Source organism: Micromesistius poutassou (assembly GCF_964030765.1).
Source record: "Micromesistius poutassou genome assembly, chromosome: 7".
In the NCBI taxonomy this organism is placed as follows: Eukaryota; Metazoa; Chordata; class Actinopteri; order Gadiformes; family Gadidae; genus Micromesistius; species Micromesistius poutassou.
This window is the reverse complement of record NC_140277.1, coordinates 1,117,155-1,132,246: the sequence shown is the minus strand read 5'-3', so window position 1 is coordinate 1,132,246 and position 15,092 is coordinate 1,117,155. Positions and strand designations below refer to the sequence as shown.

The following is a 15,092-nucleotide window of genomic DNA, read 5'->3' as shown; positions in this document are numbered from 1 at the left end:
GGAGCAGGGAGTGGAAGAGTTAACTGCTTAATACGCCAAGAAGGGAGGAAAGAAGAAGAAAAAATATAAAATAAAATAAAGATGTGGGAACATCGACATTCTGCCTGTGGTTTGTGGGGAACCATTCTTTTTTTTTCTCAAAGTCCTCAGAATGGCCCACGTGGCGTTGGCGGTAGATGGGGGTATTGGTCTGGCTCTGAACGGACGCTAGTCCCTGCTCCAACATGCCTTCCACAGTGTTTCCCAGGCTCCTGCCAAGGGATGCCAGCGTGTGACACAGTAAACCCACATTTCAATGCTGAGCTTCTTGGAAACCGGCAAATATTTTCATAGGTTAACGCCGTTCAACCCGGCTGCGCCTGATTTAAATCCTTTTTTTAATCAGGAGGGTGTTTCTTTTGGTAGCGACTGCTGCCGGGTAGAGGTGGAGATGGAACGAGAGATGTATGGAGAGCCCCCCCCCCCCACCGAGGTAAATATGACATCAACCCTGCAAGAGGTGGAGCTGGATTGACCCGGTCGGAGAGAGCGGACTGGAAGGACGTCGTGGCCACAGCAGGGTATCTACTCCGGAAGGGACGGAGAGTGGGAGCACGTAGATATAAACTTTAATACAGGCAAGTCAAGTCCCACAAGGCAGACATTACATTACACACAACAATACATGACTTAAATATAAAAAGGAAAGAGGCTAAAAAAAAGGCACTCATGCCAGTGTTACCAGATCTTCGAAATGTACTTGACAGAGCTACTGCCTGGATCTGTCATCAGAACAATTCTCTCATTTGTAGAGCGGTCCAGCCTGCTCATAAATTTAAAGGTGAGGTTCCTCAACAGCGCCATGAAGGTGGTTAGAGAGTAATAGTAGGGAGCATGGGGACAGGTGAGGGAGGAGGTGGGGGCTGGCGGGGGGTGGGGGGAGGAAGGACCCTGTCCAAACACAGGACTTGTGTGTCATATTCCACTTCAATCACAGTGGTGTGAAATACGTGCCGGCCTCCAGTGACCCTGCTACCCCACCCCCTCCTCCCACCAACCTCCCCCTTCTAATTCATCTTCTTCATCTTTTTTTCTCTTCCATATTGTACCAATTTAACGTCTCCCCTCGTCTCCCAAATCATCTGTCCTAGAACAATCCGTTCAGTGGAGCTGAACATAGTGGCGCAGTTCTTTGAAACGTTAGAGCACGGGTGCATTCCAAATAACTTCATCTCAGAAGTCTTTCATCTGGAACGTTTGGCTCCCTGGCATTCGCTTGTCGAAAGGTTGGGCCGGGTGAGTGGTGAGCGGTGGAGAGGTGTGTGAGAGGGGTGAGGTATTCACAAGCTCTTTTAAAGCTAAATGATCAGTCACTTTCTCTGGACACAATCAAAACTGCCTGCATTTTTTTTTCTTTTTTGCAGAATATCAATATCTCAAATTGCATTTTAATTCGATTCCTTGTCTGGCACACAGCCACAGCAACAACGTTATCAAAGAGACTAAAGGGCTGATTATGGTTCCACGTCGACGCAACACAAGAGTGTTTACGGTGCTCCTTGCGGACCCTCCTTGCGTCCACCTCAAGGGCCTGACGTGCGCCTCCAGAAAAATTGTAACCTTCCATCGAGGCGACGCAGCAGCAAGGGCTGTGATTGGTCCACTCACTAAAACCCGACGCAGAACCAAAACAGGATCACCACCACTGCGTCGAAGCGTCTGCGTGGTCGTTGCGTTGACGTGGAACTATAATCGGCCCTTACGTCGTTTGACCGTGGAAAGGCGCCATGTGTTCTCCTCATAGGTTCCCCAGTAGTCGATGTGCTTTCTCCCAGAGAGTACTTCAATAGTCAAACCTCTGTTGTTGGTGAACAAAGTCACTCAGCGCCTGCCAAGGCAAGTATGTTAGGAAAGGAGTGGGCTTGTCATCTGAAATAAAGTAAGTCATTTATTTCAGAGGCCTGAGTTCCTCTAGTCACTGGGAAAATATCCACAGCCGTGTGGGGCTGCCAGCCTTCAGAGCACACACACTCATTGCTCCCACAGAGCAGTGTGCGTGTGTGCGTGTGTGCGTGTGTGTGTGTGTATGTGTTGGTGTGTGTATGTGTGTGTGTGTATGTGTGTGTGTGCCAGGAACTTTTGGTTTGTTGCACTGCCTCCCGGCCTTCTGAAAGCTCTGCTGTTGGGGCCGCTGGTAGCAAATGGATGGTAGCGGCGGTGGCGGCGGTGTGGTCAGATCATAAAGACAAAGGAGCAGAAGAAGCCGTGTGAACAAGGGGCCGGTTGGGGCAGCGACTGTGGTGTTCACCTCTCAGTTCCATCGTGTGCGGCTCATCCTGTAGACATCCTTGAGCAAGATGCCCTCACTGAACCCTACTAAAGTCAAGGTAAATGACGATATTTTTCCGATAGGAATGTGGCTCACAGATTGTGCTTTCCTTGGTAATGCAATACAATCCGATTTCACTTGCGTCCGTCCTCCAACAACATTCCTCCTCAATTTTACTGAAGTAAACTTGACTTAAGTCAACTTACTTAAGTCAACTTTTCAATTAGGATTTGTAGGAGCATCGCATTGGAGCCCACAGTTTTATCGCAATGCCGCTTTCCACATAAACCTCAATGGCATTCGGTGTGAAAGCAGTAACAGATGCATGGGGTGTCATTAAATCAGGTAGTGAAGTCCTGCCCTGACAGGAACCTTGAACACAACAAAGCCCGCCTGAGCAGATGGCCAGATGTGCAATGAGGTATGATTGATCTGCTGTACAACAAGGAACACAGCTCAAATTTAGGAAGCCCCTGGGATTTTCCTCTGTTTTCTTTCGGTGGTTGTGGTGTCTCCTTCATGCTGTAATCTTATTTAGTGGGGCTTTCCAGGAATGAAAGCAGGAACGTCTGCAAATCAACAACATTGGTTCCTCCCCTGGTAGAACCATGTCTTGGCGGTGAGTATCTGTGCGTGTCTATGTGATAATGAAGCCCTGCGCGTCCCGCTGTGAATGAATCAGCTCATGCCTGAAGACAGCCCCGCTCTCCAACACAAGCGCCCGGTCGCCGTGTTATTTCGACAAGGCTTTGGTGACAACCGGAGAATGAAATGCACTCATGGACGACGACTCAATCCTGCGACTCTCAGTGGCTCGGTGGAGGAGCACAGTGGAGAGAGGAAAGGAGCATTGCGGCTATCGAATGTGGAACTCGGGACGTTGGACTTGGAATTGTTTTTGACACATCACACACACACACACACACACATGCACAGACACTGCACACACACACACACACACACACACACACACACCTCTCCGGACCTCCTCCATAACCTGTTGTGGTGTACGCCTACAGCCAGGTCGTGGCATTCTTGTAAAATGTGTTTTATAGTCGGCCTGTCTGCTCAAATCAAATAAACCATCCCAAAGATCCACCGCAAAGAGGGAAAAAACAACCCAATGAAATATGACATTGCTCCACCTCAAAGCCACCCACCCAAAATGAAAATGGAAATCCCTTGATGTCACCGCCAGCTCTGAATATCCGGGCAGGAAATAGCGAGATACACGAGGGAGGTCAGACGTTGGCCTTCTAACGGTGCACGTGCACACGCGCAGAGGGGTTTCTGGTGTGTGTGGTCAGTCAGTCAGTCCACCCGTCAGCGCAGGGTGTCAGTCATGTGCGCTGCTGTTCAGATGAGGTATGCAGGGGCGGTGTCAAAGCATTTGGCATGCTTAGACACCTCTACGCCGACCTGACACCACATTACGCAGGTTACACCACCTGCAGCTGAAACAACAGTGAGTCCACACTGTGGAGGTGGTGGTGGTGGTGGTGGTGGGGGTGGGGGGGGGGGGTGGATACTCACAAGGCTGCACGCCTTGCCTCCTCTCATCATTATGAAAACACTGGGAGATGGAAGGTAACGTGCCAGGCGATTAAGTTGAGTTCATTCTTGCTTTGCGGAGGTCACATAGGGTGCAACAGGTACACACCTCTCTGTTTCATTAGGACTTCAGGTCAGGATGCAGAACCACCCCCCCCCCCCCCCCTTTTTTTTTGGAGGATTTCGCTCCTTTTTTTTCTTCCAAACGCTGTAACAACGGAATTCTTGGAGCGGGTTGAAGGGTTCCCAGTGGGACATGACAGAAGAAAAGGCTGTCGGCTTTTTATGAGCAGGGCTACAATACTACAACCCCCCCCCCCCCCACCCCCCACCCCCCACCCCCCCCCCCCCCCCCACTCCTGCTCCTCCCCTATTTCACCAGTGGAAACTAGTGATCACGCCATATCCATTTACCTCGCCAATGGATTTTTCAGCCTTGTTGCGCTGTGCTGTAATGGAACCTCCACTCATGAAAATACACATGGCAGGCTGTTTAAAGATATCAGACATTCTCTTCTCTTTTCCTTTTCTCTCGTTCACTCTCTTTCTCCCTCTAATTTTCCCAGTGGAGAATTACTGGAAAATCGGCCACAGTTTTCCACATCTTGAGAAAGAAGTGTTCTGAATCTATTCTTAAGAAAAAAAAAGAGGAAAAGTTGGCATCCATTAAATCATTGAAGCATCTTCTACATTTTAAATGAATGTGTCTGAATGGAAATGACTTTAACATCAGTTCAATTACCTTTTATTTATAAAACAATTTCTTTCCTTTTTTTTATCCAAAAAATCAACTCTTACGGTTGTTTACGACATGCGAATACATACAAATGTATTTTTTTTCCCCCATACTCTCAATTGGACAGAAACTCCTAATACTCCGGGCGTCGTGATGTTTCGATTCCACTTCACTGGGAGGAACACGAAACCAGCAACCGTTTGGATGCTGGTTGTACTGAACGTTGACGTGTTGACGGCTGAAGGCCAGGCCAGCGCCGTCCTGAGTGAAATCTCAGCACGCTCGGGTCTCTCCGGAACATCCTCCCGAAGCTCCGGAGTCGCGGCGCTACCAACCTCGGCCCTGTTCACCCAGCGCTGAACACGCCATAAAACATATTGTATCGCTTAGCAAAAGCTTTAACAGGTGAATCCTATTCCCTGATCCGTAATAACCCCATAGTAACTTTTTTTAAAAGACATAAACATCCGTTATTTTCATAATCACGTCATTGACCTCGGCGATGGCGTTACATCAAACAGCATCACTCAGGGGGTTGAAGCTCAGAGTCACGCTTCAAACTCTGCACCTCCAGCAGAGATGGAAGCAGGTGCCTCTGGGAAACCTTCCACTGTTTAACAACTGAAGGTTATGCTGGTGTGTGTGTGTGCGCGTGTGCGTGTGCATGCGTGTGCGTGTGCGTGCGTGTGTGTGTGTGCGTGCGTGCGTGCGTGCGTGCGTGCGTGCGTGTGTGTGTGTGTGTGTGTGTGTGTGTGTGTGTGTGTGTGTGTGTGTGTGCAGTCGCAGGGAGAAATTACATGCACGAGGTTCTCATTACCGCTCCTCCCATGTGCACGGCGGAACCAGTCTCTCATGCAGTGGAGCCACCTGTCCCAACTCCAGCTGTTGTGGTGAGGTTATCTGATTGGAGAGTTCCCCCCGTCAATCACAACGGGCAAACGGCAACCGAGTAGCATAGTTGAGCGTGATTGAATACTCTGTAACCAGGTCACAAAAAGACCACCACACTGGTTTTGTTTAACTCTCCTGATAACTCTCCTGTTAGCAATGATTAGAATATTTTGAGAGAACAAATTTTATTATATACATATATTCAGGTGGGCTTTTAGCTATGAATTATGCCCTTCATTGGTGGTGGTTAGTGAGGTCCCCCCTTCACTGTAAAGCGTCTTTGAGTGTCTAGAAGAGCGCTATATAAATTCAATCAATCATTTATTCATAATAAGAATAATATCAATGTCTGCTTATCTTCATGAAGACAAATGACTCACCTTGACACTAATTACAGCTTTCGTTTAATTTATGGACTCTTGAGAGCAGAGACAAGCAAACAACACCGTTGGCAAAGACATTTGTCTTTCCAAACGTTCACCCGTTATCAGCCACTTTGTCGATCTGTGAAACTCTGTCCAAGAGAAAATCGTTTTTTAAATACCCACTGAAGGCAGCCGTCTCCGGGCACCGGTCCGGTGGACCATAAAGCACGACACCGTGGGATTGACTGAGAACTAATTTGTTTTGGCCTCACAGCCGAGGGCGTCCGCCTGGGTGTTGTTGACGCAGACGGCTTCATAAATCACGCTAATGCAGCGATATTATGTTCCTTAATCATCGGTGCGTTTCAGTTTTTGTTTTTTTCACACAGTGGTTCATTCCAGATCAGTTAGCCAAATGTTCAGTTCCCCTCAAAAGTTATGAGTTGGCGAGGAAGTTTCCACTTGATTTAGACCTAAATGAGCATTAGCAGCTGCAGGCCCCTTTTTTTGGGAAAGGTCTCTGAGCTCTGCTGCACAATAACTGACATTCACGATAGGTAGGGAGGTGCCTTGTAGATAATACATGCACAAAGTAACCATGAGAAAGTACTACTATACTAAACTACTATAAAGTTATCGCTTACAGTGGTGTGATGCGATAGGGCTACTTGGATCAAATGCACAAAAAAGGATCGCAAACATTTTCCGACCTGAATGTCATCAGAGAGATCAGTCTTTCAGTTTGGTTTGTGGGGAGGGGAAACACGCAGGAAAATCACATTTTGACCAAAAGTGATGGCTGCAGTCAGAAAGTTCCCTACTGCATATTTAAATGAAAGCTGACATCTCTTAGAACAGGAAAAGGGCTTGTGGTGAGATTCCTCCATATAGCACGAACCTAAACTACTCTTTCACCAAGGCCTCTATGGACGTTATCATTATTAGTTGGCCATTTTGGGTCAGAGAAGCCACAGAACTCAGCTTATTTAGTTAAACTCTGAAAACTAATGCTGCAACAGTTACGTTTAGGGTTAATCCCTTGACTTTCAGGATTTTTGGAAAGTTTTGAAGATTTTTGGTCATGCCTTAGTGTGTATCTGTGTGTGAGTGTGTGTGTGTGTGTGTGTGTGTGTGTGTGTGTGTGTGTGTGTGTGTGTGTGTGTGTGTGTGTGTGTGTGACTAACTATTTGTGGTTTATCCGTACTCATGGTTCTATATTCAGGATGAGGAGTGGAAATCAGTACAAAGAGCTCCAAATAAAATGTTAATTGCATAATTTTGTCCCAGTACAGTGCAAGCTTTGCATCATGTTTTGATTTAAATACGAAACGGAATATAATCAGCAGAACTTATTTGATCAGCTTTCCCATTCATATGCCCATCTGAGGTTTAAGTTAAAGCAAAATGAAGAGGCAGCATAGTCTAAATCCTATCTGGTCCTTGAGGATGTGTTTCTATAATTCACTATATAAGTCACATTGGATAAAAGTGTCTGCTCCGCCAAAGCATCCAAATAACCTCAAAGAGAATGCACTCAATGGAACTGGAGACCACATCGGAAAATGGCTTTTTGGGTAAGCATCCTATATATCTAAAAATGAAAGAAACATTAGTGTTGTCTTTGGCCTGTTGCTATAGGGGCCTGTAGACACTGAAATAAGTAGCACATGTTATGTTGCAGTGTGTGTGTGTGTGTGTGTGTGTGTGTGTGTGTGTGTGTGTGTGTGTGTGTGTGTGTGTGTGTGTGTGTGTGTGTGTGTGTGTGTGTGAGTGAGAGAGAGAGAGTGTGTTTAACCAATGTCTGGAGGAGTAGGAGACTCCTCCGTAGGAGACGAGACGTAAGGAAAAGAGACGTAAGGAAAGCTCTAACCAGTCACCAGTTGCCTTACCTTAACCTCAAGTACAGCCCGCCTTTGACTCCTCACCAGAGCGCTATGTGTATAATACGACTTCTAGCTCCCCCTAGTGTTAAGAAATGGTTACGGTTGGGAAAGAGAACTTGACGCTAGTATTTTCCATTTCTATCCGTTTTACAGCCAAAGCCACTAATAAGAATAAGAATGTCATAACTTATTGGTTTTAACTATTACATACACAGAGTCTTGTTGCAGTACAATGTAATGACCATGTCATTAAAGTAGAATCATTTCATAAATGAAACATTGAAATTAAATTGTGATCATGTTGTCCATGGTGCCAGAGAAGGTGGTCTTTGATTAAACACTCCCGTGTGTGTGTGTGTGTGTGTGTGTGTGTGTGTGTGTGTGTGTGTGTGTGTGTGTGTGTGTGTGTGTGTGTGTGTGGCTGTCTGTCTGTCTGTCTGTCTGTCTGTCTGTCTGTCTGTCTGTCTGTCTGTCTGTCTGTCTGTCTGTCTGTCTGTCTGTCTGTCTGTCTGTGTCCTAAATGAATATGCATGGAAATGTCCACAAGGGAGCGATATTGTCAAATTAATATGGTGGAGCGTCTATGCCAAATAGAATTAGTATATGCTATTGGTTATACTAATTTGATTGGTTCGCTAAACAGCCATATACTTAGCAAATATTGCCAAGATGAATTTACTTTGTATGTGTGGGTGAGTGAGGTTGCAATTGGCATTGCACTTGAGATTGACATTTCAATCATTCTACAAACAAACCCATGTACAAGATACAGGATATTGTAAGTAAATTGACATTACAGTTGGGATTGAACATTTCAAACATTCTACAAACAAACCTAGGAGAGAGAGAGAGAGAGAGAGAGAGAGAGAGAGAGAGAGAGAGAGAGAGAGATCGATTGTTCTCCACATCACACGCTTCTGACACAGAGAGTCCTACTTATTGACGTCTTCTCACAGGTCTTCACCTAGCGCCACTTCACAGTGAGCTGCTGCTGCTGTAGCGGCATGTTCAACACTTTGGACGTTGTTGTTCCTGTCTGTAACAGTAGCCGTAAAAAAGTGTGTCATCTTTGGCAGCGTTGCCAAATAGCCTACTTATCGGCGTCTTTTCGCTTTTTTCTTTTATTTGAGCCGCTTGGGTAACTTTATTCGCTAACCCTTTTCCTAACCCTTTATTTTATTTTCGCGCTTAGACTCGTCTTGCTTCGTCTCTGTTTGTGTATATATGTATATATTTATTTTTTTTGAGTTGGTTGGTTGGGGGCTCCCCTACTATGGGGGCCCCAAGCGGCCGCCTACCTATGCCTCTGTGTTAAGACCTCGACCTTCGGTGGGCTATTCCCCACTATTCACTTCGCCTTCAGCGAATAATTGTTAAATATGCAACCACATGTAACACATCGTGTGTTACTAAAGTTAACTACACATCAGCATTTGAATGTGAATCTCTCTAAACAGCTCTCCAATTGAGGGTGTACAAATCATATTCCATGCACACAGATCATCATTCCCACTGTTCGATGTCCTCATTTATCCTTGCGTCCAGTGGTGATAGAAGGACCGTAAAATACGGGATCGTTCCGTATTTGGCAACTAAAAGACCTGTCCCGTAGGCTAATGAACTGATACGGGACGCACTTTGTCCCGTATTTTGGGGTCGTGGAAGAATGATAGATAAGGGACATCTCGTCAAGAGGTGTCCCTTATTTGAAACCCTAGACGTGTGTGTGTGTGTGTGTGTGTGTGTGTGTGTGTGTGTGTGTGTGTGTGTGTGTGTGTGTGTGTGTGCGTGTGCGTGTGCGTGTGCGTGTGTGTGTGTGTGTGTGTGCGCGTGTGTGCGTGTGTTTGCGTCTGGCCGGGCGGGTGCGACTCCTCGAAGGCGAAGTTGTCAGTCGCTGTCACTCGGGAATGTACGGGAGGAAAGTTGCGTCAAGCCTCTGCTGAATTTGAACAATTGGGAACACAAAAGCGCAGGTGAGTTGTTGTCTCTTTTAAGTTGTAGCTGTGCCTATTTTCCTTTTTCTATCGCGCGAACCGTGTTGTTATTTAAACAGGATTATTTTACATTTTGGGTTTTTTTGTTTTCATTGTTTCTATAGCCTGATATTTAATGTATATTCCCTCAAAGCTCAAAACTCAAAGCTCTTTGTCAGTGCGACATTCTTAGTTTGCCTAAAACAAACGTACAAGTCCTTTGGGGGTAGGCCTATGTCATTTACACTTAATAGCCCATTATTTTATGCAAATATGTTCTATCTGGCATTCATTGTAAACATACAACGATTAAAATAAGGAAATGTAGGTCAAAGTTAGGAAAAACAATTAAAATGTAAAGTCGTTCTTCCTGAATATCAGGCCAGTTCTTTTTGAATTCCAATGCTGTGTGTTATGAATATGCAATCAGTTTCCTGACCAAAGACCAAAGTGATTAAAGTCTGCCTCATATATGCGGGCTAGGCTGGAGCTCGCTATATAACTGACAGTAGGCTTATTTTACTAAAAACGAAATGATAAATATCAGTGTCAATGTCAGTTCTTTATTAAAACAAAATACACACCTTGACCATGCACTCTTAGTAACACAGATGGATATGCCTTTATTTAATTCTGGCCAACAACCTTTTTTAAAGCAACTTTAACTTAAGTAATTACAAGGCCATTATCCATGTTATTATTACACACTCTATGAAGTAGAATTCATAGAGTGTGTGACTCTATGAATCGGTTTACTAAAACAGAACTATACTGAACAGATGGCCAACGTCTACATGCATGTGTTCGAGGCTGTGGACAGTACAGCGGTTGTACAATGGCCTTTTCAACCATAAGGTCATGTGGGTACAGTGAGCAGGACACCGCTGCTCTCAAAGACCTCTTTCAGCTCCATGGAAGGAGTGGACTCATCTATTCGAGTAGGCACAGTGTGCGTGCGCGCATGTGTGTGTGTGTGTGTGTGTGTGTGTGTGTGTGTGTGTGTGTGTGTGTGTGTGTGTGTGTGTGTGTGTGTGTGTGTGTGTGTGTGTGTGTGCATGCGCTTGTATGTGTGTGTGTGTGTGTGTGTGTGTGTGTGTGTGTGTGTGTATGTGTGTGTGTGTGTGCGTGTGTGTATGTGTGTGTGTGTGTGTGTTGTGTGTGTCTGTCTGTCTTCGGTTAAACAGTTCAAACATGAGTCACATTATTTTGTAAGGTTTAGTGTAACCCTGACCCACTAACCCTTACACTAACCCCTATGCTATTGCTCTATAATAATGCTTATTACTTATTACTTATTAACTAATGTTAATTAATGGTGAGGTAATGTAGGCCAATTTATATGTATACCTTTTGTCCTGCTCCCCAGAGAGATGGGTCTCGTGGAGTGGCTGAAGTCCCAGGTCCTATGCCACGTGCTCATTGGCTACGTGTTCCTGGCCAGTGGGCTGCTGGTCAACCTGCTGCAGCTGTGCACCCTACCCGTGTGGTGGCTCAACAAGTCTCTGGCCCGCCGCATCAACTGCAGGCTGGGCTACTGCATCAGCAGCCGTGAGTAGAAGGACGCAGCTGACAGTTAAAGGGGACATGTTCTACCACCAGGTGTGAGTGGGATTAGCCGTTACGAGCCGTTTGGAAAATGTGCCCCTTCTGACATCACGGGTGGGCGTGTCCATCTAGATGTGTGACGGATAGATGAGCAACGTTTGCTACAGTCCACCGGGTAGGCTGGTGGACTGATCTATCCAGCACGCATCTAGGTGGACACGCCCACCTGTGATGTCAGAAGCGGCACATTTTCAAAACAGCTTGTAACGGCTAATCACACTCACACCTGGTGGTAAAATATGTCCCCTTTAAGTCCCTCAAGAATAGGCTTTTTGTTTTTTATAGCAACCTAAAATACAGATACAGATAGGTTGTACATCAGAATGCATCATGGGAGTTTTTCTTGACTTGGAGGTCTCAAGAGAGTTGTAGTACTGTCAAATCGTAAACAACCTTGGATTTATCTTCAGTCGCAGACTGAAAACTCATGACTGCATCTTGGCCCATGCAGATCTATATATCTTGTTTCTATGTAGCACTGGACACGTATAAGCTAATTTGAGGAAATGTATTTGCTTGAATCTTGCAATATCTTGGTCGCTTGTTCATGGTTGGATGCACTTGTAATTGCAAGTCGCTTTGGAGACAATTAACATGGGTCCATGTTTCCATGATAAACAGGAACTAGCGGATTCTTCCATACCTAACACATGGTCTATCTCTTCTCAGAATCGGTGGCTCTCTTGGACTGGTGGTCTGGGACAGAGTGCACACTGTACACAGACCCCAAGATGTACCCTTTGTACGGAAACGAGAATGGCATAGTGGTCCTCAACCATCAATTTGAGATAGACTTCATGTGTGGCTGGAGCTTCTGTGAGAGATTCGGTGTTCTGGGGGTAAGAGAGGAAAACAAATAGAAGGCAGGCAGAGAATGCAGCCAATGTGTGATCATGTTAACCAGAAGATTTAGTCCATCGGGGTTGGACGCCAACGTCGTTGACATCCACTATAAATTATTACTTTTTCCAGAGCTCAAAAGTTTTAGTTAAGAAAGAGTTGGCGTATGTGCCAGTGATTGGCTGGATGTGGTACTTCCTGGAGATCGTGTTCTGCAAGAGGAAGTGGGAAGAGGACCGCATCACAGTGTCTCAGAGCCTGCAGAAACTGCGGGATTACCCAGATAACTTTTGGGTAAGACATCAGCAGAGCCGATCATTTCTATAATGGCCTAAAAATCGGAATGCAAAGTGAAATGATGTCACGGTCGAGTGTGAGGGACACTTATTTTCAGTTGGATAGTTAGTGAGCGGTCAACATTATTTCAATTTCCAAGGTCCTTTGGCGAATAATAACCAATCTCCCCCCTCCTGTGGCTAGTTCTTGCTTTTTTGTGAGGGAACGCGCTTCACAGCACAGAAGCACCAGATCAGCATGGAGGTGGCAGAGAAGAAGGGCCTGCCCAAACTCAAGCATCTCCTGCTGCCAAGAACCAAAGGATTCTGGGTAACGGTCCAAAACCTCAGGGGCTCAGGTGAGGCATTTCAATTTTAAAAAACCCATTATGAATTGGGTCATTATGGGTCATTATTATGGTGTGACGATCCAATCCAACCCCTTACTGATCTGTTGACTTCTTCCCCAGCGGCGGCTTTGTACGACTCCACACTGAACTTCAGGAATAACGAGACTCCCTCTCTGTTAGGAATTCTCAGCGGGAAGAAATATCATGCCGATCTGTATGTCAGGTACAAACGTAGCGAAACAAAAAAATACTTTCAAGGACAGCGAGTCCCGTTCCTTTCTTTCGATCAAGACCAGAAGTTGTCTCTCTGTGAGACCGTTGTACTGTAAATGTCTTGTGTAGTTTCCGGTTGAATCCAGAACATTGTATCTGCCGCTTCAGGAGAATCCCGCTGGAGACCATCCCAGAGGGAGAGGCTGAGTGTGCAGCGTGGCTCCACAAGCTCTACCAAGAGAAGGTAGGTAGAAGGTCACCCACTGGGGATCCGTTTACACCCGTCTTCCTACAACAACAGTTGAAGACAATCAACTGTTGCCATTAGAACAATGAGCAGCAGTCACTCATGGCAATGGCTGGACCTTTAGGTTGTCTTGGGTACAAAGAGAAGAATAGTACAAAAATGGAGTGTGTGTGTGTGTGTGTGTGTTCGGTGTATAATAACAACGTATCATGTAGGTCTTGTAAAGGCATGTAAGCTTGTTGAACCTGTTACACTATCAATATTTCTTCCCAAAATCTTTGGATCTTTTTCTCCTTCTTTGTAAATTTGGATCCAAATAAAAGCATTTAAATGCGAGCGTGCGTGCATGCGTGCGTCTTGTGAATGTGTCCTTGCAGGACAGCTTCCAGGAGCAGTACATCCAGACGGGCCGGTACCCGGGTCCCATCGTGGACGTCCCGAGGCGCCTCTGGCCTCTGATCAGCTGGCTGTGCTGCGCGGTCCTGATGCTCGTCCCCCTCGCCGCTGTCCTGCTGTCCCTGCTCAGCAGCGGCTCAACCCTCACCATCCTGGCCTCGCTGGCCTTCTGCTACGGAGGTCAGTGTCGTCAGTTCAGACCCCGGGCCAGAGCCTCTGCCGTGCCCCTCCATAAGACTACTTTGTCTTTTGCCTAAAACTCTGCGTCAGCCTGTTGATTTTACCACACAAAGGGGATTTCACAACGCAAATGTGTTGTTTTCTGATGTTTTTTTTTTTATTTTTCCCAGTTTCCCAGTTCAAAAGCACGCCTCTTGGCAACCGTTAGGCATGCAGTCATGGTGATTTGATCAGTTGTAACAGCACGTGATCCCTGCATGGAAAGCATCACTTTCGATTCTTGATAGAGAAAGGAATCAACAGATTGATTATATATATATATATATATGGTAATTTATCATTATTGAATGCAGCTCCGCCATTCAAGGCAAAGTTGGGTGCAAAGCAGGTTGTATGTATACAGTATTGTTCTACCTTATGAGCCAAAATCTGAGTTTTTACAAGAGTTTCAGGCATCCCTGAGTGGCAGTGTTTAATATGAGGCAACCGAAGATACAAGCCATTCCCTCCTGACGGAATATACTGTGATGTTAGTGTAGCATGTCCCACATGCTCTTAAGTCAATACATTGGTGTCTTGCCTGTGCTCACCATTTTGTAGAAAATTATATTTTCACTCCGGATAATTTCTACATTTACGCAAGAGGAATAAGTCCACATGTGAATTTCTTCTGAGTTCTGAGTTTAAAGTCAGAATTCTGAAATTAGGGTCAAAATTCTGAGAATAAAGTCGGAATTCTGAGATTGAAGTCAGAATTCTGACTGAATTGTGATTCGGTGATGATTTCTCTGTTTAGTCTCGCTGCTACTCCGATGGATGATTGGCCAGACGGAGATCAGCAGGAGCTCAGGTTACGGCAACAAGGTGAACCACAACAGCGGAAAAACACCGTCCTAAACAAAACTAGAACAACAAAGAACCCACCCACTACTACGGACATGGTGGGGTTATTAGACAGGTTTTTTTTGTACACAAATAAATAAAAAAAATTAAAAAAAAAACATGTTTACCCAGGAGTCTAAATAAACCAATCACACAGACCAACTTCCTAAAAAAATTGTTTATTAATATTGTTTGTACATGGCAAACACAGAGCAGCAGAGGACCAGAAGTGTTTTTTGTGTGTGTGTGTGTGTGTGTGTGTGTGTGTGTGTGTGTGTGTGTGTGTGTGTGTGTGTGTGTGTGTGTGTGTGTGTGTGTGGAGCAGCAGGGCTGGGGGAGACCCCACCCCCCGACCCTTCCTCTCTTAGTGAACTAGTCTCTTGATAATCCACTCAGG

General features: G+C 45.6%; 1 protein-coding gene across 1 annotated transcript; it reads left to right on the top strand.

Moving 5' to 3' along the window:
- Positions 1-9,496: 9,496 nt before the first annotated feature.
- Positions 9,497-14,828, top strand: agpat4 (1-acylglycerol-3-phosphate O-acyltransferase 4 (lysophosphatidic acid acyltransferase, delta)). Its single transcript, XM_084470921.1, has 9 exons — positions 9,497-9,707; positions 11,074-11,255; positions 11,982-12,151; positions 12,285-12,446; positions 12,633-12,786; positions 12,898-13,000; positions 13,159-13,234; positions 13,615-13,813; positions 14,610-14,828. Exons 2-9 carry the CDS (start codon positions 11,078-11,080, stop codon positions 14,708-14,710), a joined length of 1,143 nt encoding a protein of 380 aa, XP_084327047.1. The 5' UTR covers positions 9,497-9,707; positions 11,074-11,077; the 3' UTR covers positions 14,711-14,828.
- Positions 14,829-15,092: the final 264 nt, after the last annotated feature.

What these genes read in the sequence shown, in the direction of transcription:
- agpat4 (XM_084470921.1), top strand. Translation starts at nt 11,078, where the DNA reads ATGGGTCTCGTGGAGTGGCTGAAGTCCCAGGTCCTATGCCACGTGCTC. An exon ending in CCAAAACCTCAGGGGCTCAG is followed by an intron (nt 12,787 to 12,897) that starts GTGAGGCATTTC and finishes CTTCTTCCCCAG; the next exon opens with CGGCGGCTTTGTACGACTCC. An exon ending in CATGCCGATCTGTATGTCAG is followed by an intron (nt 13,001 to 13,158) that starts GTACAAACGTAG and finishes CTGCCGCTTCAG; the next exon opens with GAGAATCCCGCTGGAGACCA.